We start from the raw sequence: 25270 nt of genomic DNA on the forward strand, positions 1-25270 counted from the left end.
GCGGCCAAGATTGGTCGCCAACTGTTCCGCCATCGAACCGCCAGTGGCTGTCGAGATACAGCCCGAGGTATCGAAGACCCCTGCCGATCACGGTGAGGCACCCGTCGACCTCGAGCCAGAGCTGGGCCGGAGGGGCTACCCCACGCCGAGGCTCGAAGAACCACATGGCCTCCGTCTTGTGAGGAACCAGCGCCAGACTCAGCCCCCGGATCGCTCTTCACACGATGGCGACCCCCACCTCGGCACGACGGCAGGTCCTCAACCAGTCCCGCCCGGTGGCCAGCAGGTAGTAGTCATCTGCGAATACCGTGGCCCACACCCCGGGCGGCAGGTTCGCCCGCCGTGCCGCGTTATACCCAAAGTTCCATAAGGGGGGCCTAGTTTGGACTCCTGGGGCACTCCGCGGTCGACATCTCTCCAGTGCAGCGTACCGTCCCGGCCCGTGTACACAATCTTCCTGTCCCGGAGGTAGTCGCCGACGATCCTCCTCATGTAGGGGGGCGCTTTGTGGCGTATAAGCACCCCTCTTATTGTCCCGTGAGGCAGGGTGTTGAAGGCGTTGACGATGTCTAGACTAACGCCACCCTGCCCCGGGACGTGGCCGAGTCGCAGCGGGAGCGCATCTACTGGATTGCGTCTACAGTGCTGCGCCCCCGCCTGAAGCCATATTGCGACTCGGCCAAGTCAGGACCCTCCTGGGACAGGTGCTGGACGAGGCGGGATACCAGAATCCGCTCGAAGAAGTTCCCTACCTCGCCCAACAGCACGATGGGCCGGTAGGCTGAAGGACTGTCGGCGGGTCGCCCATCCTTCCGGATGAGGACTAGCCGCCCCGTCTTCCACTGTTCTGGGAAGACTCCATCCTTAATGCAGGCGCTGAAGGGGCGTCTCAATCTCGGACAGAGGACGCGTAGAGCCTTCACCCAGGCACGGCCGAAGACGCCATCGGGGCCCGGAGCAGTGTTTCGGGCCCCCATCCGTTTAATCACCCCGGCCAGCTCCTCCTCCGTGACGCCCAGTTCGTCGGACCAATTAACCTCCTCGTGGTCCGGCGGGGGGTGGGTGTGTTCCCTCTCTCGTGGGAACAAAGTGTCGACTGCCCGTCCCAAAAACTGGGGGTCGAGGCTCTCCGTGAAAGGGGGCGCCCAGGGCTTAAGCTTGCCCATCACCATTTTGTATGGGCGCCCCCATGGGTCCTTCTGGAGATAGCCTAGGAGCTCGTCCCATGCCCGGGATTTAGACTCCCTGATGGCTGCCTGTAGGGCAGTCTCCAAAACTCGATACTGCCCGTACAGATCCTCCTCCCTCGCTGGGTCGCGGAATGTCCTTCTTCTGCGGGCCCTTTGCCACTGGCGACGGGCTGCGAGACAATCTCGTCTCAGATCACCAATTTCACCCGTCCACCAGTAGGCGGCCCGCCTGGGGAGGGTCTTGGCCCGGGGTGGCGCTACACTTGCTGGCCACGTGGCCCGACTCTCCGCACGCATAGCAGCGGTCGGACCTATCAGCTTCGCAGGTGTATCGCTGACTAACATGCTCTCTTTCCAGGCAGCGATAGCACTGCAATGGCCGCGGTGGTAGCGCCTGTATTCTGGCCGAGGACCACCCGACCAGAACCCTCCCAGAGGCGGATCACTTTTTGAGTGCCGCTAGAGGGCATCTCACCCAGACAGTCCTCATCCTTTGGGGGAGGTGCGAATCTCCCCCATTTTAATTTCTTCAGCGGAGCAATCCCCCGCAGCGGCCACTGCGGCCGCCACCTCCGCCGGGGTGACCGAGTCGTCGAGACCGGTCACCCTAACCTCGCCCATTTTTATGGGGCGGGCAACCCTCACCTCGGTGCCACTGTACAGCTGGCGGAGTCGGTCAGCCAACTTGGCAGCTTTCTCCGTCCTGTCCTCCCCGGGTAACTCGAGGACCAAGCGACCGGTCCGAGCTCTTCTGGGCATCAACGCCGCGATGCCCAGCTCCTCCTACTTGACCCGCTCCCGGGCCATGAGTATGGCCTCGGCGTATGAGACCTTAGCCTCGGCAGCTAGGTTGATGGTGACCGCCGCAGTACGAGGTGGGCGGGGTGTCTTCTGCCTGGCAGGTTGGGCCCCTTGCCCCTTAACCGCCGTTGCCGCCCCTCTATTCTGCCCCTTCTGGGCAACCACCTTGGAGCTCTGGGAGGGAGGGGCCTTGGCCGCTGCCGCCTTCTCCTCTGCAGCTTTAGCGCGGCGGCCGACAACCGTCACTCAGGTCCCATCCGCCGTCCTCCGATGTTCTTCGACAATACGGGCCATTCTAGCCTCCACAAATGATGCCGGTTGATCGGGTGCTGAGGAGGGCCCCGGCAACGGCTCCGCCTGAAACCTTTTTTTTTTTTTGGTTCAGTTGGAAGAGGAAATGCGTTTGCGCACGCGCTGGTTAATTCCCCTTTTCGTCTATTCGGCTAGAGGGGACCCGGGCAGTGTGGGACTCATGTCCGCCCTGAAGGGGCAGCTTGACGCCCGTGAGGTGAGGGCAAACCCAAAGAGGCAACGCCAGAAGGGGGCAATCTGGCAACCCAACCCTTAAGGGTTGAGTTTAGCCCAAGAGTAGGCCACAGCCCTGAAGGGGCGACCTAGACGGGCAGCGCAGAGTGGGCACTCCCGAGGCTGGACATACTACCCACTAAAACCTCTCCCCCAACGTGGGCCGCCGGCACCTTGTCACTCGTTAGAATTCATAAAGGAATACCAGCGTATAGCCACAACGACGCTTCGGCACTTCAACGCATTTCGCGTTATTGCGGTCGCCCGCAAAAACCCCATGCGCTAGGCACATGGGGCATCTGCGGATCCACGCCGTTGCACCTCCGATCCAGCGGTAGGACATTTTCAACCTGTACGGTAAGGCACAGGATTTTTCTTCGGCCACGACCAGGAACCGAAGTAAGCCCATTCCGGGTGGTCGCGCCATGTGTTCACCTGCCAGGGCAGGAGCTTGTTCTTCGACACGGCCAGGAACCGGGAGATCGTATCTCCACGGCTGACCGTGTCCATCTTCGTCCACCATGGTTGGTTGATAATGATGATGTGGCTTATCCTAGATGTCATCACGCCCACCTGACCTTCCACGAGGACAGGCCATTTTTCTTCAGCAACGATCGGCACCGGGGGGACATCCTCCATGATCGGCACCGGAGGGACATCTTCCCGGCGTTACCGCGCCACCTCTTCGCCTGCCTAGCACTATTGCCAGGACAGGGGTTCCTCTTCGGCCACGACTAGGAACCGGAGCTCCTGCTCAACGGGTGAACGCGCCATGTGTTCACCTGTTTTAACAGGGCTTGCTCTCCAGCACATCCAGGGCCCGGGGCGAGTCCTTTCCCCGGTTGACTGTGCCACATCTTGGTAGGCTGCAATCCTCGATGACCTGTCCCATACATACTTTACACACACACACACACGCTCATGACAAGCATAGCGCTTCGAGTAGCGCTTCGAATGCCCCAAATATGCAACGATAAATAATGAATAAATAATGAGTAAAGAATAAATGAATAAATAAATGAATAAATGAATGAGTGAATGAATAAATAAATAATGAATAATGAATAGGAATTAATAAGCACATGAAGCCCATGAATAGAATAGAGGAGCCCATACATTCAATAACAGCTGTCATAATAAGCATACTAAACATACTAAACATACTAAAACTGGTTAAACCAAATCACAAATACAACGGGAAATAAATATATATATGCATCTAATGCATCTACAGTATTGCCACGAAGTAAGCAAGTGGCTCGGGGCCGAACCGTTGCTTATTTCGAGGGAGGTAGCTATTCGGCTTGACTTTGTTCTCGAAACGGGACGATACAGAACGCGAGAAACGAGTGAGAGATCCGAGGTAGCGGCAAATCATATAGTGATCGGCCGAGCAGCGATGTTATTTTTTGAACAAGGATAGAAAGCATTATATACAATATGTTCCATCCTTCTTCTACTAACCGATGTCACTGCTCAGTCGAGCGTGAAATTTATTACCCTAAACATCGGCTTCGCGCTTTCATGGACCTCTCACTCATTTCTCGTACCTCTCACTTTGCGGGCGACTTCAAACAAAGAAGAGGGGATAGCGACTTGCTTATTTCGAAGTCGAGACCACTTGCTTATTACGAGGCAATACTGTAATGCAATAGAGCAGTTAATGAATAGTTAACAGTAAAAGAAACAGTAAGCAATATGAGAACGTGAGAAACTGTGAAGTAAACATAAGTAGTATTGCACGCAAGCAGGCAAGCGAGCATATGTGAACTTGACATAAGCAAATGACCAACAAAACCTCCAAAACCTAAAACGTCAAACATACATACATACAGTCGAGCAGCCAAATAGCAGAGGAGGAATATTTAACATTCAATACTAGCGCACAATATAATCACCTAAAATTAAACTTAAACTCAATTAAACACCTGAACTAGGATCTTCCTAGTAGAGGAAAAGTTTTTAATTTTGCGCCGCCTCCGAAAACTTTGAACTATATTTAGTATCCTATTTAACGATTAAGTAGATTGTATTAATAGCTGAGGAATACAGATATCAATGAAATAGAAATTATTTTATACTTTTTAGTGCATTTTTTTATACTTTTTTGTGCATTTCGAAGTCGGATTTGTTTTTTGTTAAAAATTATTTTATTTCACACATTTTAGTGGAATTAGAGAAACGAACAATATTTGCAGGATGCCTTAAGGTTATATTTCGTTCTTAATGGTTAAGTAAGGATCAAGTACTGGTAGTTGATAAAAATAAAAAAAGCAGAATAACGAATAACATGTTTCTAAATCAGTTTAACTCAATTATTTATTATTACTTAATAGAAACATAAATTGACGTAATTGCCCCTTCCCCTTCCCCTTCCGCCCCTTCCTCCTATTCCCCACCTCCCCTTCCTTGACCCCCCCGGTACCCCCGCAGACGCCGCGATCTGCCCGCCGCTACTCCTCTTTCTGCAATATATAAAAATTGAATTTAGTAGATATGTATTTTTTTTAAATTAAAATACTATTATTATAAATAGTTGCCCTTACATAGAACAACAAAGTTGTTCTGATAAGGGCAATATTGTATTCCTCTGTACGAGGCAATAATTGATAGTATAAAAAAGAATCTGTAATACATACTTCGCGGTGGCTTCGCCTCCTCCTGCTTTGCATCCATCTCTTGCACCTGAGGGAGGGGCTCCTCCCTCAGTTGCTGCAACTGTGGTTGCTGTTGCTCCTGCAGCTGCTGCTGCAGCAGCTGCATCTGACGCTGATGGTGTTCTTGCTGCTGCTGCAGCAGCAGCTGAATGTCTCTGAACATTTGTTGATCTGATAGAGAAAAAAAAAGAAATATATATATATATATATACTGTAGGCATGTTTCTGAATTATGCACTACATACATTTTGCACAACTTCTTTCAATTTTTTCTTGTACTCTTTATTTGCCATTATTAAAGTTGAAATAATACTTACAATTGTTCTCTGATTCGGCCATCTTTTAATTTTAAAAAATTTTTTTATTATTTCGGGGTTAATCTGAAACAGAAATATATAGATGTGATGTTTGCAATAAAAAAAAGGTATAAGTAATAACAGTTATATTAATATTAATTAATGACTAGCGGTGGAATGTTATCGATTACAGTGACATAGTGTTAATAGAAGTTAGTATGTAGTTGTATAGAACGAAAGTTACACGAACGGCGACAAGACCGTGTATATCGAAACACCTCTATACTTTTTAAAGTGTATCAGGATAACTAACATTCAATATGTACTTCTTGTATACTTTTATTATTATATTCACTGAATACGAATCCGGAAACTATTTTTCACCAGTGACTAAAATTTTTCATTATTTTAATTGCGAAATATATAATAAAATATTATCAACTACGTATGTTTAAACATTGATAAAAATGATAAAAATGACATTCGAAATGTAGCAGTACTCAAATAATAATTTTTTTTTTAATTAAAGTTGTAGAAGAAATTCTAATTATATGCATGTGCGATTTCATACCAAGTTTACTGTCGACTAGTATAAATTAATAAAATTATTCGTTTGTTCCCCCATTTAATTTCGTTCATTGTTTAACACCCGAACAACGTTTCTATAGCAATAAATGGTTCCTACATTCGTATTCAGCGCACATTCAACCGTTAGAAAGCAATATTGAATATGAACATGTTAAATAGAAATAAAGGGTTTTATTGATAATGATAATAAAAAAAAGGAAATATCTATTCATATTTGTTAACATATTTGTATTACTTTTTTATTTATTATAATAATTGTAATAAAAATTTGTTAACAATTCAAAATCTAAAGTTAAATAATGAAAATAATAAGTTATTCTTTGATGTAATAAAACTAGTTTTGTTCAAAGTGACTATAATAATACACCAACTAAATGAACCGTACCACCAGCCATTAAGAAATATTAATATATATTATTATATACAACGTAGACAGAAATGAAACATTGCACGTTTCGTACTTACCACTTGTTCGAATCGCTGTTCGTATGAAACTGAGCAGGAATCTCTGACTTCCAAAGGGAGAGAGTTGGTGGGGCACATTCCAGGATCGCACAAATTATTCTCTATGTTTACATTCCTGTTGGTATGTGCGTAGTAGTTTATATTGAACGTAAATATTCATAAATATTCTATTCGCCACAAATGCGCAAAAACCAAACGGCGTATAGTCAATGATAGAAATATTCATACCCTCTTAATGTAGCCATGAAATGTAGAAAGTATAAGTACAGTAAGTGTAATAAATAAAAAGTGTCTAGTGAACGTTTAAAACAGAATACATACCTCATTTAAAATTGGACCAAATAACTGGAGGTTTTTTTTAATGAGAAGGTACAAATTTATTTATTCTGATACGTGCTTTTGTCGTTTAAAAAAATTACAATTTGTTGAAATTGTGAAAAAATTGATTTCTACTATTTTCTTTCACGATTTCAACAAATTCCAATTTTTTAAAACGACAAAAGCACATATCTTAGTAAATGAATGTGTATAACTTTACAAAAAACCACAAGTCATTTGGTCGAATTTTGAATGAGGTAATCTGTTTCAAGCGGTAACCGAACACTGTTTTATTACACTCAGTATACAACCTGTCGAAATACGAATTTTTCGATCCAACGCAATCTGTTGCAATGTACTTTTACAATCTGACTGTGGTAAAAAAGTTGAATATTAATCAGTTCGAAGAATAATGTAATAATTATAAAATTATACACAGGGCATTAAACAATCTTCATTTGAACCCAATGAAGAATTTATTGGCAATATTGAAAAATGTAATGTACATAAAAACAAAAACCTGTAAACAAAAAAATGAGCTTCGTGAAGCAAATAAGAGAACGTGAGATATAAAATCATAACGATATGAATATACGAATCAGTGCCAAGATGCATAAAACGACGCGTGGAAATGTAATTGAATATTAAGTAATGCAAATTTTAATTAAATTGCAAGTATTTGTAAATTCATGTTACATTAGATCCATTTAACATTGCCGTGAGTTTTGTACGAATATCGCATTGCTTTATTTTCCACTTATCGCACAATGTAACGGAATTCTACTATAAGTTTGCCTATTATTGCGATCGTCCTCACAATACAAATAAACATAGCTACAGCCCATAGACAGATCGCGTAGTCAGTTGAAACGAAAACCTGGCAACGTTAGGTGTTCAATTGATTGATACCTGTTGTAATAATTAATTGAATATTTTGAAAAGTGCTGCAAAGGTAGTCGTTTTAATTTCTATTATATTTTTTATAAAATCCAAAACCAACCGCGTCTGCTTGGAGCGACCAAATAACTGTTTGTAATAATAATAAAAATCAAACCAACCGCGTCTGCGTGGAGCGACCAATAATTGTTTTTATAAAACAAACCAACCGCGTCTGCTTGGAGCGACCAATAATTGTTTGTAAAAATTAAACAACCGCGTCTGCTTGGAGCGACCCATAATTGTTTGTAAAAACAAACCAACCGCGTCTGCTTGGAGCGACCAATAATTGTTTGTAATATAAAAAACAAACCAACCGCGTCTGCTTGGAGCGACCAATAATTGTTTGTAATATTAAAATAAAACAACCGCGTCTGCTTGGAACGACCAATAATTGTTTGTTATAATATAATAAAAAACAAACCAACCACGTTTGCTTGAAGCGATGGGTAGACCTACAAAACATGCATCCCGTATGAGGAAGTATCGTGCGAATGAATCAAACGACACCACGCAATTACGTCTGTACAAAAATTGCAAAAGGAATACAGAGAAACGATGTCATGAAACTATTAACGAACGCCATTTGAGATTATCTGCAATGCGAAAATATATGCGTTCAAAATTATTGCGTGAAACGATAGAGGAGAAGATACGTCGCCTAACCATAATTTATAATCGTTTAAGGAACGAATCTGTCGAAGAACGATCACGTAGATTGAGATTAATCCATAGACGCTTAGTGAACGAATCTGCTGAGAAACGATCACGTAGGCTGAGATTAATCCATAGACGTTTAGCAAACGAATCTGCTGAAAAACGATCACGTAGATTGAGATTAATCCACAAACGTTTAGCGAACGAATCTGCTGAGGAACGATCACGTAGATTGAGATTAATCCACAGGCGTTTAGCAAACGAATCTGCTGAGAAACGATCGCGTAGGCTGAGATTAATCCACAGGCGTTTATGCAATCAATGTATTGAAGAACGTTCACATCGTCTAATGCTCATTAAAAATCGTAATCGTGAAGTATTGTTAAGGGAAAATACCGGAACAAAAAATACACGTTTAAGAAATATGCGCGAAGTAGCTAAAAACCGACGGAAAGAACGTTTCCTCCAGGAAGACTACTTTGAATCGGCTATTAATATTTTTGCTGATGTACCGTGTGCAGTGTGTTGCAAGACTTTATATCCGCAACAACGTTACACTTTACACACGCAGCCTTTGTCTGGTCTAATTCCTGGAAATCTAATGGAATCAGAGAAGATAACAACATGTTCTCGTTGTCTAAATCATCTTAAAAAACACAAAGTTCCATCACAGGCATTTTGGAATAAAATGGAACTAATGTCTGTACCTCAGGAAATAGCAGATTTATCGGAAATCGAGAAACAAATGTTGTGCAGAATAGTGCCGTTTCTTAAAATTATGAAAATTCAGAATCGCTTCAGTCAGGATTGGTGCAAAGGTCAGGTAGTCCTATTTGCTCGCGATGTGTTCGAAGTAGCCGAGCAACTTCCAGTCCAATTAAACCAAACCGGTATAATGATTGTAGTTGAAAGTTACGAAAATTTGGAGCGACAGCGACAATTAAAAATTGATGTCGGAAAGCTTCGGGTAGCCTTACAATGGCTATTACAAAATAATGCTTTGTACAAAGACGTACAACCATGTTTTTCAAACATTACCAGTAATATTTTCGAAATAGCTCATGTCATTGAACAGCCGGCTATTGTAACAGAGGGAATTGAAGTTGCACAAAGAAATACTGAACTAAACAGTAGATTTGTAGACGTTGGTCGAAATGTAGCTATTTTACGAGGCACGTTTCATCAAGCTAGCGATCGCTTCGGTATCGAATCTCGTGGTAAGCAATGTACTGGCATAGCTGCAGTTGCATGTGTTGCGTTTCATTCCCTAGATCCTAGTACGTGGTGTACTAGTGATGTCGATTATGTGGTTATAATAGGAGATAAATATTATCGTGATTGCATTGAAGCGCGAAGTATTCCTAACCCCAACGAAATCAATGTAGACTATTTAGCCGCAACTGAATTATTGCCACACGTAACATATAATAATAGGCGAGTCAATATCAACGTTGACTATGAAATGTCGGTAAATGGTCACATTGATATTGATAACGGTGTTGATGGATTTCCAAATTTAAAAAATGGTTTGATTACATTTTTTCAACGGTATATGTACGGAATTCTTACCGCGAATCTTACATCAATAGCTGTATCATGTAGCAACCAATCGGGGACCACCTGCTATTGGTTGTTTGATTCCCATGCAAGAGGTCCAAAAGGATATAAAGCACCGTTACGGGGCGCCTCATGCTGTATGAAATTTACTACTATTGATGCTTTACACGCCACCTTGCGTCGTAATTTGTATGCGAAAGATGGCAACAGTAATGTATTAAATATCTGCTCATTAACACCTGTAACAATTGCATCCGAGAGAAATAGATCTTCACTGATAGAAAGAATGCAACATCAATCGGTTGCGACCCCACGAAATGAATCCAACGGAACACGAATTATTTTCGAAACAAGCATGCTACGTTCGATTGACGAAGGTGTTTCCAACATCGATAATATCGTCTGTATCAACAATAATAATAATAATAATAATAATAACGCCGAAAATGACCCGATACAACTGGCTAATATACATAGAAAAACAGCGCTTCCTTTGAACCTAGAGAGGGAGAGAAGAATTGAAGAACTGTGTTGGTACTTCCTGTTTCCAGATGGAAAAAATGGATTCAGAGAGCATCGTGACATCCCAATAACACCATTAGGTTACTTCCAAGCACGTATTCTGAGCAATGACAAACGGTTCCAACGAACAGATTATCTGTTCTTCGCATTATCTGTGGTTGAATATTACCGCGCAAAAGCTAGCATTTCAGTGTCATGTAGAATGCGCCAAGGTGAATATACTCCAGAGGGATTAGTAGACTGGAAACGATGCTGTTCGGAATTAATCGCCATGGTCCGAAGTCTTGGACCGCCCACATGGTTTGCTACGTTCTCTTGTAATGATCTGAATTGGCCAGATATGTTGAAGGCGTTACTACTATCCGAAGGTCAATCAACGACCGAACTTGAAAACCTAACGTTTGCAGATCGACTACAATTGGTTCAGAGACACCCGGTAGTTATCGCAAGACAATTTACGTTACGCGTAAACGCGTTAATGCAGTATATAAAAAACTCGCAATGCTTAGGCGGCGTTGTTACCGATTTTTGGTATAGAATTGAATTTCAAAGTAGGGGAAGTCCACATTTGCACATGCTTATTTGGTGCGCAAACGTACCTGATTTCCTTACCAACGAAGGCCAAAATGTTATTGAGAAAACTGTATCTTGTTCATTATTGGACGTCGAAAATCACGATATGAACGATATAGTTCAAAAAGTCCAAATTCATAAACATTCTCATACATGTTACAAAGATCGTAATAATCGTTCTTGTCGATTTGGATTCCCCAGACCGATAAGTGAAAGAACGATGTGCTTAGGCCCAGATGACACACTTGCCAACAACGGGCGTTTCTGCGTACTTAAAAGAACCGCAAATGAAGTTATGGTGAATAATTACAACCCAACTCTTTTAAAGCTTTGGAAAGCAAACATGGATATTCAACCATGCGGAAATGTTACAGCCGTCGCATATTATATTGCTAAATACGCAAGTAAATGCGAGCCGCAGGACACAGGAAATATTATTAAAGAAGTCGTTTTACGAGCGAAACGCCGAAACGATACCATCCGAAATCAATTATTTTCGGCATCTATGGCAATTCTATCTCAACGTATGGTCAATGCTGTAGAATATGCTTATCGATTATGCCATCTACCTCTTAAAATGAGCTCGCGAAAAGCTGTATTTATAAACAGCTGTCGGCCTGAGCAGAGATATAGAATTCTGCGATTTGAAGAAAATGGAACATCATTTTTCAATAACGTATTCGATCGTTACGTAAAGAGGCCAGACAACCTAGAGAACTTGAGTTTACCCGAATTTGCTGTCCGATATGAAACAGTTTCAAGTGATATATGGACAGAAGAGGATGGCGACGCAGAACTTAGAACTGACGATGAAGAAATTTCGCGATCGAAGTTTATAAAATTGAAGGACAATACCCGAATGCGAATAAGAAATAAACCAGCTGTACTCCGCCACCGATATTATACCCTGAACAGTGATAGAGAAGGATACTTCTACAACTTAATAGTGTGTCACATTCGATTTCGTGATGAAAGTACACTTATGTCCGAAAACGAATCTTCGGAACAATGTTTTCTTCGACGGCAACACGAGTTGAAACCTATGTTGGGTAACGCAACCGTCGAACAATTCACTCACGCAGAGCAAATTATTGAAGCGGCGCTCGCCCAAGCTGTTGCTTTGAATGTTGTAGATCAAGAAGAAACTAATGAACATTTAAGAGATCCAGTCGGAATTCATGCCGACGAAACAATATATTATGATCAAGGTGATTTATATGAAGATCAGCAGCAAGAAACAATTGCAATGCCAGAAGACGTGTTCCTTAATAGTATTCGAAGTCTTAATATTCAACAGAAAGACTTATTAAAATCAGTTTCCGCAGTAATTGAGAAAGATATTAAAAAAAATGATGATGAAAATCCGGAACAAATGCTACTTTTTATTACCGGAGGAGCTGGTAGTGGCAAATCGTTTATTTTAAAATTACTTGTTCAACACGTTAAACGCTGCTATAATCCTACAGTTGATATGATGATAAAACCATCTTTCATCGAAGTAGCTTCTTTGACTGGCGTCGCTGCCCGTCAAATATTCGGAAAAACTCTGCATTCCTTGTTCTCGTTGCCTATTGAAAAAGGCCTACTGCCATGACCTATCGACGACTGACAGGACAGAGGCTCGAACAGGAGAGACGAAAGTGGCGTCATACAAGGTGGTTGATTATCGACGAGATATCAATGGTATCTTATGAGAATTTGCGAATAATTCATTTAAGATTGCAAGAATTCAAAACAAATGATAAACTATTTGGTGGCGTAAATGTACTTCTCTTTGGCGATATCATGCAGTTGCTCCCAATAAAAGGACACTGGTGTTTTGTACAGCCACATTGGTGTACTGCAGAAATTAATTTATGGCATCAATTTTCATTCTGCGAACTCACCATTAATATGCGACAAAGAGATGACGTTGAGTTTATCGATTTATTGAATAACCTTCGGTTTGGGGAAGTGACAACTTCTCAACTGGAAATATTATGCGAACGAAGAAGGGTTCCTCTAACGTTGAAAAGCGTTGGGAGTGAAAAAATGCAAAATGTTCTTATAACGGGACCAATCGGGAGACATACTCTACCAGATGCAAAAGGTTTCGTTCTGATTGGTCCATCGGGGTAATCGGTGAACATACATAAAAAAAAAAAAAAAAATATATATATACACATCGAATTGAGTATCCTCCTCCTTTTCGAAGTCGGATAAAAATGTAACATAATCCTAGTCTATTTGCAGGAAGCCCTAACGCCAGCCAATGGAAGTGGAGGTAGAGTGTAATTAACGGATAACAGGGGAAGAGAATACCCATCTGATATAATATGGGGAGCACATGAGACCTAAATCGGCATAAACAATAAGGCAGATCAAACAATTAAAATAGTTATAAATTGAGTAGATTAGATTGTTACTGGATTATAATACCGCTCCGATAAGTATGGTATTAATATTAATACTGATACAGGTAAGTCGATGCAATACAGCGCGTGGTGAAAACTAATCAATAATAAACAATCAATAATAAACCCCACATACAACCATATTACTACTAAATCATAATATAAAGGTACAAGAAAACTAAACTACACTACAATAGATCAAAATTACTATGAACATATGTGTATATATAATATGTAACGAAAACGCTCCAAATATAATCAATTTAATAAGTATACCGATGTAGATAATTAATTAAACTCCTCATACCATAGTCAGTTTAAATGATGCAGTTCCATTAAACCCCCTTTAATACCAATTAATAGAAAAGGCATATAGGTGCTAAACCAAGCCAGACACTCCTATAAGAAAGTCATATGAGATCCACGGTGAAGAAATTCAAAGAATTTAAGGAACCATAACGCATATATGTATGTATAGAAAACCATAAAGACATTGTATCATGCAGGACGGATTACCGCAGCGTATGCCTCCCTGAGCACCAGCCGTATTAACCAATACTGAACTAACACTTTCCAAATCAGAATCAAAATCAGAATCAGAATTGTAATTAAGAAAGGGTAATTAATGTACAAAAGATTGCATAAAGTACCGTAAGTATTCAAAATACACAGATTCACAACTGTCACAGCTGCACTGGAATTGAATTAAACATAGTATGCGAACCATTATCCTGAGGGCGGGTACGAAGAGCTACAAAAGAGCAATGAATAATATTATAGGAACATGGAACGTAAAACGTAACACTCAATTGAAGAAGAAGTCACTGAAACATGTCAAGTGACCAAGAATAAAAATAAGAAAAGAATAAGGATAGTGAATAGTGAACGGCGAACAATAAACCAATGTCGTTACACGTCATTAATATCTAAATTGCTAAAGGATATATAATACATCTTATAGTCTACAATTAATTGACAATGCCCGGGAGTCCAAACAACCCCCGAAAGCTTAGAAACAATGCATGATACTACAAGAGGAACTAAGGAGCTAAGAACTAAGAATCAAGAAACCAGAATCAGTTAATCAAACCCACCCTTAAAATATGCAAAGGGATTATAAACGCAGTATACGCATATGATATCCAATCCATCCAATCCAGATAGACTCTTCTAAATTCCATAATACAAGACCCATTAAACTAAGTCACATAAATATAACTGTAAATATAATCGTATATATAATCATCACAGATATAACCATAGCTATAATCACAGCTGGTAAAATAAAGCAGACACCTATTAATAATCTGTATCAAGTAATTTAATTCAATGCAATTCGATATGCCATATGGTCACAGATTGAACGCAGGCTGAACGCAATTGAACGTAGATTGAACGTAGCTTGGATGTAATAACATTAATAACATAAATAAAATAATACAATATGATCATGGTATAATACAATACAATAACAATACTATAATACAATATTATAACATAATATAATATAACATAATACAGCATATAATATATGATAGTAAGTAATATAAATGCACCGAATGCATAAAATGCACAAAACGGAGCTAATGATACCACATTAACAAATACTCTGCAATTACACTATAATACAATACCTCCGAGCGTAGCACATTAGTACGCGCACTGTCACAGCAATCACATCCGCACGAATAAATTCAAAATTTAAATTAGAAAATTCAAAATTCAATAATTTCAATAAATTCAATTCAATTAATTAATTAATTCAGTTCAACTGACACTTATCACTTAACACTTCGTATCACATCACATCATAGATGACCGATGACCATGTCAACGTCAACTAACATAGGAAACCGGGCGAAGTAAAATAAAGAGCGCGACCATAAACCATAAAGAACATAGATACCTAGTGTTCGAATTCCCTAGTCCATGCCATAATGATTATCGACCATCATATTAACCACCAAATCATCAAATTAATCAACTAATTATACAGAATATATAAACGTTCAAAAGCGAAAAGCGGAAATAAAAGCGAAAATACTTCAACAACTTTCAATAAATCACCGAGATGAAAACCAGAAGTAAAGCACCTACGAAAGATAACGATAGCAAAACGCATCGTAATAAGTAAAGCATGCAATACTGCCCGAAGATAAGCCGTAAAGCTATCCCTAGTCGGTAACCAACCGCAGCACCAGAGATATTACCAACCGCAAATATTCCATCCACCACAAAATACTCGGCCGCTCGCTCCGTAACGGTTCCGTAACGGTTATCCACAGACCAATTATCTGCCGCGCAGCAATTACCTACCGCGCGCCAGTTACCCGGTACACACAGTTATCGACTGCAAAATCATCCATCGTGCAGCCGCGCAATCGTAGGAACCCATACTTACCATCAAACTTATCATAAAAGATAAGTCTGATATAGAGTACTTTCACGAAGGTATAAAGCACACGAACATCAAATCAAGCTTCCAGTCATATCAAGATGGAGGATAAATCAGGTAGTAAAATCAATACTACGGTTATTTATTATATATAAATAAGAATCATACGTTTGTAATCGGGTGGAATGAAAGAAATATAAATTACATATAAATTACAAATTACAAACAATAAGGAAAAATAAAATGAAATCAAATGAATCAACCCGAATAAGATCCACAGATTGCGCAGATTGCAGGACACACTGTATTATTACATATCGCGCCGCAGAAAGCAGATTATACAAAACAACAGGACAACAGAATCAACGGAATCAGAAATCGCCACAGAACGAAGGGCCGAATAAATAAATAGAATAAAACTTTTAACTTAGACAAAATCAACCAGTAAAGTCAAACAACGTCAACAACGCATGCGATCAGGAAAGTCCCGTGAGCCCAATAAAAACAACTCTCGGTCAAATAATATTAGTTAGTAAAATAAAATAATAAATCAATGAAACTAGAATAAATCATGGTAACAGGCAACTAGCAGAAATGAAATATGAAGCAGAAATGAATCAATAAATCAAGAAAAATCGAATCAGATCAATGTATAGCTTTAATCAATCAACATCAAAATGAAAGAATGAATGAATAATAAATAAATGAATGTACGTAAACTGAATGCAGGTAAAACAGCTAAGGATATTCACAAATTGGGAACTACAGAAAGTGTGTAACGCGCAACATACGTAACCAACATAACCGACATACATAGCCGACATAATGTAATGTAATGTAATGAAATGTAATATAATGTAAAATAATAAATACAGCAAATGAGTTATATTCCAACTAAATATAACCGTAGGCCTTATTGGCTCAATCCTCTCTACTTTATAAATCATAGATTATACGGTTATAAGTCATAGTGTTCGAAAATGCGTTGATTTCAACCGACGCCACACGAACCGCGGCAGCACTCTTCAGCGCGACCGGCAGCCACCTTGGATGCCGGTCAGGCTGACCAACCACCGAGCTTGACGTCACCGGGAAGAATCCAACGGCTCTTGCTACGACGAAGCCGGTGGTTCGGCCATTACGGTTTTGTATCGTTATGGTAAACACGTGCAGTACTGATTCCAAAAATTTCTAGTGCAATTAACGAATTTCGATTCTAAAGAACTCAGCATCGCAACGCGAATTCTGTGCCGACGGCCAACGCGAACTCGCGGTTAATCTAGTTCGTGCAAATCCACGAAATTAGTAGAATTTCGTGGTGACCACGTGTTGGTTCAACACGTGGTTTTAATACAGCGCAATCTCAATCGCAAATTCTCCGCGACGCGGGTGAATCTTCACGATCTACGATCATCATAAATTCGTGCAACGCACAATTTATAGTAAATACTGTACATAGTGTATTTGTGCCTGTAAATATACATTGTTTGTTTTGTGCAATCTCAAGTGCATTCATTTTCAATTGCCGTCTCACTGCCGATCCTACATTCCGAACCGGTTCTCAATCGCAAGCTCAAGACCTCCTTACAATCTCGAACACTTTCGAACACATAGATTGCAAAAGAAATAAAAATTTACACCGAAAGATGTATAAGGATAAATCAAGGCACGCCTCGCAAGCGTCCAAGTTTCCGCCACGCGCGCAAATCCGGCCGTAAATAAACAGGCTTGTATGCACTCTCGTACAGGGACTTTCCAACAACCAGGCAACTGGGCAGCATGCATCGATTCAGAGAAAAGAAGAGACATCCATATTGGGGCCTTGCAAGACAACACAATCGGCCAGCGTCGTCGCTCCAAACGACAATAAACAGCCGTTCAAAACGAACGTCTTACCGATTAGGTAAGGAAGAAGAAACACTGTGGCCCCTTTCTTTGAGGTAATTCTGCACTATTGTAAGCTGTATTCACTATTCGGAGCTGTAAATGCCACTTCGAGCGCAGCTGTGCAGAAGAAGAGCAAGAAGAAGAAGAAATAGCTCGCAATATGTGCGTGACGCCCCTTTCCTTCAGGTAAATCTGCAAATATGTCGGAAGCGGTGCCAGCTATGGCAAAATGTTCGGCGACTTTTTTTGTAGGAAATTAAATTTCCTACTATTTATGTGCGACGACAGCCGCGGATCGACGTCGCGCATCGCGGGCCCCACCACGGCGGCATCCCCACTCCCGTGCGATTAGACTATAAGTAGGACCGATCGATGCGTTGATCGATGAGTTGCCTCGGGGCTTCGGCCTCCCAGGAGTTCCGGACCGGAGCAACAGAGCTCTCGACGCCATGGGTTTCCTGGCGAAGAGATCTCTGGCCAACGGGCCGTAGCATTGCACTACGCTACGACCTGGCAGCTCCTATAGGTCCAGCGGCCGTAGGCGCCTAGCCTCGTCAGTCCCGTGGTTGACCCGGGGTGACCAAGCTAGTGCGCGTTCATAATCTCTGCTGGTGCTTCCGCGGGGATTACGAACGCTACCCTAAACGGCACCGTATTCTGCCTTTGGCAGCCGATTCCGTCCAGCTTCGCGGCGCTTCCCAGGCTGGCCAGGATTGGTCGTCGTCTCGTTCGCTGCTCGGTTCTACCTCGGCGTACGAGAAGGCGAGCCAGGTGAGGCAAACGGGCAACAACTCCACCGCAGCGCGAAACACCGCAGCGCGATTCAATAAAACACCGTCGACCCAATCGGGTCTTTCCTTTTCCCGACTTTCTCGGCACTCGACAGTGCCTCGTCGCTTTCGCTGATTTGTTCGCGTTCGCGCTCTGCTTGCGCCCGCGCTCCGCGTACACCAGCGTGCGTGTTCGTTAGCTATAAGGCGGTAGCGACCGCAGTAGCATTAAGAGCGGTAGGTTTAAGATCCGCGTAACTTCTGTGACGGACCGGGTTCCGACCGTAGTATGTAAGACCTGTACTCTAGTCTTAAGGAAAGCGGCTCCATTCGTCTAACCAGCATCCTGTCTTATGATTGTAGTATCCGAGGCGGGAGACCACCGCCCGGCGTCCAGCGCGGCGAGACTAGGACCGCCGCACTGGGTCACCGTAGTCATCTCTAGTTTTCTTGAATAAACATATATTTCTCTACTTAAACCTGTTTCGTTATTTACCGACATGTTCCCTTGCGAACCCTGGCACGGGGAAACCGACCGCGGTGCGCAACGCCGTGCGCACCGAACCGACCGATCCCGTTACATATGTTCTACGACATTTTTTGATCAGATGCGTAGATTTCGAGATATATCGAGATGTTTAAAAGTTCCGAAGCCGCACCAATGTTATAAGAATGAAGAAACACTGTGGCCCCTTTCTTTGAGGTAACTCTGCACTATTCTAAGCTGCATTCACTATTCCGAGCTGTCAATGCCTCTTCCAGCGCAGCTGTGCAGAAGAAGAACAAGAGGAAGAAGAAATATCTCGGAATATGTGCGTGATGCCGCTTTCCTTGAGGTAAATCTGCAAATATCTCGGAAACGGTGCGAGCTATGGCAAAATGTTAAGAAACCTTTTTTGTAGGAAATTAAATTGCCTCCTATTTATGTACTATGACATTTTTTGATCAGATGCGTAGTTCGTAGTTAGAAGAAAGGGGCTACAGTGTTTCTTCATCCTTATAATGTTGGTGCGGCTTCGGAACTTTTAAATATCTCGATATATCTCGAAAACTACGCATCTGATCAAGAAATGTCATAGAACATAAATAGTAGGAAATATCATTATTACCATATCTGCATTGATATGTAATATACATTAAATAACAATATCATTATTACTATGTCTTCATCAGATATAATGTAATATATTGACGCCTTCCTACAGATCAATGTACATTTAATAACAATATAATTATTACTATATCTGCGTTAGATATGTAATATACATTTATTAACAATATCATTACTACTCTATCTTCATTAGATACAATGTAATAAAATCAAATCAATTTGCAGCACTGCAAAGCGGCCATGGACCTGCTCCGTTGGCGACTTGCGGCGCAGCACACAGATATACATAAATACACGGATATAGCCCTGATACAAGAGCCCTGGTTAATCCAAGGGCAAGTAGGGGGGCTAGATATGAAACAAGGCTTCATCTTCCATGGAGACCTGGAGACTGGACCCAGGGCATGCGTGTACGCGAAAAGAGGGCTCGGGGCAACGAAACTGGCAGAATTCTGCACAAGAGACCAAGCAGCAGTCCTACTCCGAGCGGGGGTGGGAGGTAGCAGGGCGAACCTGGTGGTTTGCTCGACTTACCAGCCCTATGACTCTGAGGGGCCCCCGCCAACGATGGAACTCAGAGAGCTGGCGGACTACTGCAAGGTCAACGGGCTGCAACTAGTGATTTGGTGCGACGCAAATGCTCACCATATCGTCTGGGGCAGCAGCAATATAAACAAAAGAGGCGAGGCATTATTAGAATACCTCGCTACCACGGATCTGGAGATTCTAAACAGAGGCTCCAGTCCAACGTTTGTCACCTCCCGGCGACAGGAGGTGCTTGACATCACGCTGGGCTCCGCAAAGGCAGCCCAAGCCATACAAGATTGGCGTGTGGAAGATGAGGCTACGCTATCTGACTACAGGCTAATCACTTTCAAGTTAAAGACGAATGCAGACCTAAGGGCCTCGGAAACATACAGGAACCCCTGGGCCACCTGCTGGCCTCAATACCGTGAGAGCCTAGAGGGAGACCTCAGGGGGCACTGCGTGATACCGAGGACCACGAAGGGGATCGAGATGGAGGTCGCAAGACTGCAGACCTCAATCATCGGCTCCTACGAAAGATCATGCCCGTTAAAACAAAGGAAAGAAAGCAAAAGGGTTCCCTGGTGGAACAATGAACTGAATAAGCTCAGAGCCAGGGCCCGGAAGCTTCTGAACAAGGCGATGAAGGCAAATACCGTAGAAGCCTGGGACTCGTATAAAGAGGTCCAGAAAGCCTACAAAAAAACGATCAGAGTATCCAAAAGAAGGACCTGGAAAAACTTCTGCCAAGAAACCGAGGCCCTACCGCTGGTAGCTCGGCTTCGCAAGGTATTTGTATCCGGGCCTCCACAAAAACCGGAAGGTCTAAAAGTTCCCAATGGAGGAGTCACAGTTGACTCCCTGCAGTCGTTGAGGCACCTTGTGGAGACGCACTTCCCAGGCTCGGAACTGATACCGGAGGAACTGTTCCAGAAGCAACAGGCACCTCTCAGGAACAGCGCACGGGACTGGGAACTGGCCTCAAAGGTGGTCACGATAGACAGATTAAGATGGGCTATAAACTCGTTTAGTAGGTACAAAAGCCCGGGTGTAGACGGGATCTTCCCGGCTCTTCTTCAGGAAGCCGGAGAGGACCTGTTGAGGCAGCTATGTAAGATATACAGAGCATCCCTGGCACTGGGATATGTACCGCTTCAATGGAGAATAGCCAGGGTGGTCTTCCTGCCTAAACCAGGCAGAAGTGGCTACGATACGGCGAAATTCTTCAGGCCAATCAGCCTAACATCCTTTCTACTAAAAACTTTAGAAAGGCTGGCTGATAGACACATCAGAGAGCATGCACTGGCAGAAAGGCCAATACACGCCTCCCAGCATGCGTACCAGTCGGGCAAATCCGTGGGGACGGCGCTCCACCATCTTGTAAGGGAGGTGGAAGAGGCCCTATCCCAGGGGGAGTCCGTCGTGAGTATTTTCATAGACATAGAAGGGGCTTTCGACAGCACATCTTTCGATGTGATGAATGAAGCAGCAAGAAGCTTCGGGATTGACGACAGTCTGGTCACCTGGATCGACAATATGCTAGGAACCAGGACCATAATAACCTCCTCGGATGGGTCTTCGTTGAGGGCACGCATCGCAAGGGGTTGCCCGCAGGGGGGGAGTCCTGTCTCCCCTGCTGTGGACCCTTGTGGTAGACGGGCTACTCCGCAGGCTCAGCGAGGAAGGTTTTCTGATGATAGGGTATGCGGATGACATCTGCATATTGGTTAGAAGCAGACACCCGCACTATATAGCGAGAAGACTGCAAAAAGCACTCATACTCGTGCAAAAATGGTGCCTATCCCATAAACTCATGGTAAACCCTACCAAGACAGAGATGGTACTATTCTCGAGGAAAAGACGCTTTGAATTCAAGGCCCCCTCACTGTTCGGGGTGGAGATTAGTCTATCCATCTCAGCGAAATATCTAGGGGTCACCCTAGATATGAAGCTAAATTGGAAACTCCACATCGGAAAGCAGGCACAAAAGGCAATCGCAACTTACTGGGCCTGCAGGAGGATGTTTGGAACTACGTAGGGACTAAAACCAAGAATGGTCAGGTGGATATACACCGCAATCTTGGTACCCCAAGTAACATATGCCTCTGTTGTATGGTGGATCTCTATGAAGAAACAATGCAACAGGAGGCACCTGGAGAAGATCCACCGCCTAGCATTGCTCGGGATGACTGGGGCTTTCCGCACCACACCGACAATGGCAATGGGGACACTCATGGACCTGGCACCACCACATATCATGGTAGAAGCAGGAGCCAAGAGCACAGCCATAAAACTATTCTTAGCAGGCAAATGGAAGATGGCTTCAACGGGCCACGCGTCTATCCTTAGGGAATTCAGGGAACCAGGAGAGGCCTTAACTCTAGGAGGAGACGCGTGCGACCCGACATACCATTTTAAAAACAGCTTCCGGGTAAACATCCCATGCAAGGAAGCGTGGGAAGTAAACCGGGAGGAACTCCTCACTCCGGGAGGGCTGATCTGGTATACGGACGGCTCCAAAACCAAGACGGGTACCGGAGCAGGAATATGGGGGGAGAGGCCCAGGGCAGAGATAGCAATGTCCCTGGACCCGCACGTATCCATCCTTCAAGCGGAAGTGTTTGCCATATGGGCATGTGCCAAGCTGTGCTTGGAACGGAACTATAGGGACAAGCACATCTACATCTGTAGTGACAGTAAGGCTGCGCTTGGATCCATACGTGCTACGATAGTGCGATCCATGCTGATACAAGACTGCACGGACATGTTGGAACGGCTGGCTAATAACAACAACCGCGTCAACCTAATCTGGGTACCTGGGTATGCAGGTATCCCGGGAAACGAGAAGGCGAATATGCTGGCAAGGGAAGAAGGCCCAGCCCAGACACAGCATACCGCATAGGTGTCTATAGACGGACGGCAAAGGAGACGGTGAGGGAGTGGGCGTGTACCCAAACCTACCTGACCTGGAACAGTACTCAGGGAATGAGACACACTAAGGCCATGTTCAAAGGGCCATCGTCAAGGCTAGGCAAGACTGTGATTCGCCTAGACAGAAACCAATTGCGTTTGCTCGTGGGGCTCATTACTGGGCACTGGTATACGAGCAAACACTTTATGCACCTAGGAACCGGCAACGAACCAAGGTGCCCCAGATATGGAGAGGAGGACGAGACTCCTATCCACCTGATATGGCGTTGTTGAGGACTGGAGGCCCTAAGGCGATCCTGTTTTGGGGCTGTCACCCTTGACAACGCACGTATGGAGGACATTGGAGTGGGAAGGCTTCTGGGCTTTGCCAAAGAGGCCGGCCTACAAATACACCTCAATCTTAGTACAGCCCACAGGGGCTCGGGCACAATGGTCCCGGGAGGACTGAGTGCCCGGAAACTGCGCAGTAATAATAATAACTACATCTGCATTAGATATCTAATATACATTTAATAACAATATCATTATTAGTATATCTACATTAGATGTAATGGAATATACTGGTTCGTTACTACAGATCAATGTACATTTAATAACAATATCATTATTAGTATAGCTGCATTAGATATAATGTAATATACAGATACCTTCCTACAGATCAATGTACATTTAATAACAATATCATTATTGCAATATCTGCGTTAGATAATTAATATACATTCAATAACAATATCATTATAACTATGTCAGCATTAGATATGTAACATACGTTCAATACCAATATCATTATTACTATACCCCCATTAGATATAATGTAATATATTGATACCTTCGTACAGATCAATGTACATTTAATAACAATATTATTATCACTATATCTATATGAGATATAATGTAATATACTGACACCTTCCTACAGATCAATGTACATTTAGAAACAATACCATTATTACTATAGCTGCATTAGATATGTAATATACATTAAATAACAATATCATTATTACTGTATCTGCATTAGATATGTAATATACATTAAATAACAATATCATTATTACTGTATCTGCATTAGATATGTAATATACATTTAATAAAAATATCATTATTACTACATCTACATAAGAAATAATGTAATATACTGATTCCTTCATACAGATCAATGTACATTTAATAACAATATCATTATTACTATATCTATATTAGATACAATGTAATATACTGACTCCTTCATACAGATTAATGTACATTTAATAATAATATCATTATTACTATATCTGCATTAGATATGTAATATACATTTAATAGCAATATCATTATTACTATATCTACATTAGATATAATGTAATATACTGATACCTTCCGACAGATCTATGTACATTTGGTAACAATATCATTACTACTATATCTGCATTAGATATGTAATGTACATTATATAACAATATCATTATTACTATATCTTCATCAGATATAATGTAATATCTTGATGCCTTCCTACAGGTCAATGTACATTTAATAACAATATAATTATTACTATCTCTGCGTTAGATATGTAATATACATTTAATAACAATATTATTATTACTATATCTCCATTAGATATAATGTAAAATACTGATTCCCTCCTACAGATCAATGTACATTTATTAACAAGAGCATTATTACTACATCTGCATTAGATATGTAATATACATTTAATAACAATATCATTATTACTATATCTGCATTAGATATGTAATATACATTTAATAACAATATCATTATTACCATATCTGAATTAGATATGTAATATACATTGTATAACAATATCGTTATTACTATATCTACATTATATGCAATGTATTATACTGATACCTTCCTACAGATCTGTGGACATTTATAGAACTGTCACGTCCTGTGACGCATTCTTTAAAATTTCTATTTCGCCACCCAAACTCTTTAAGCCGCCATTTCGCGACCTAAATTCTTTAAACTTATATTTCGCTATACAGATTTTTTAAACTTACATTTCGCGATACAAATTCTTTGAACTTCTATTGCACCATCCAAATTCATCGCTCCGCAAAAATTCTGAGTGAGCAACTCAGCCGGGTTGTCGTACGGCAAGAACGCTGACGATCCGGACGAGGTGGTTCACCCGAATTGCCAAATCAAAAGTCGACCTCATTAATCAATATAT

General features: G+C 42.3%; 1 protein-coding gene across 1 annotated transcript; it reads left to right on the top strand.

Moving 5' to 3' along the window:
• Positions 1-22219: 22219 nt before the first annotated feature.
• On the top strand, positions 22220-23068 carry LOC123988682. Its single transcript, XM_046289434.1, has one exon. The coding sequence runs from the start codon at positions 22220-22222 to the stop codon at positions 23066-23068; it is 849 nt and encodes a 282-aa protein (XP_046145390.1).
• The last annotated feature ends 2202 nt before the right edge of the window (positions 23069-25270 follow it).

Source organism: Osmia bicornis, unplaced genomic scaffold (genome assembly GCF_907164935.1).
Source record: "Osmia bicornis bicornis unplaced genomic scaffold, iOsmBic2.1, whole genome shotgun sequence".
NCBI classification, from domain to species: Eukaryota; Metazoa; Arthropoda; class Insecta; order Hymenoptera; family Megachilidae; genus Osmia; species Osmia bicornis.

Excerpts from the sequence above, each read along its gene's own strand:
- LOC123988682 (XM_046289434.1), top strand. The coding sequence starts at position 22,220 with ATGGTCAGGTGGATATACACCGCAATCTTGGTACCCCAAGTAACATAT.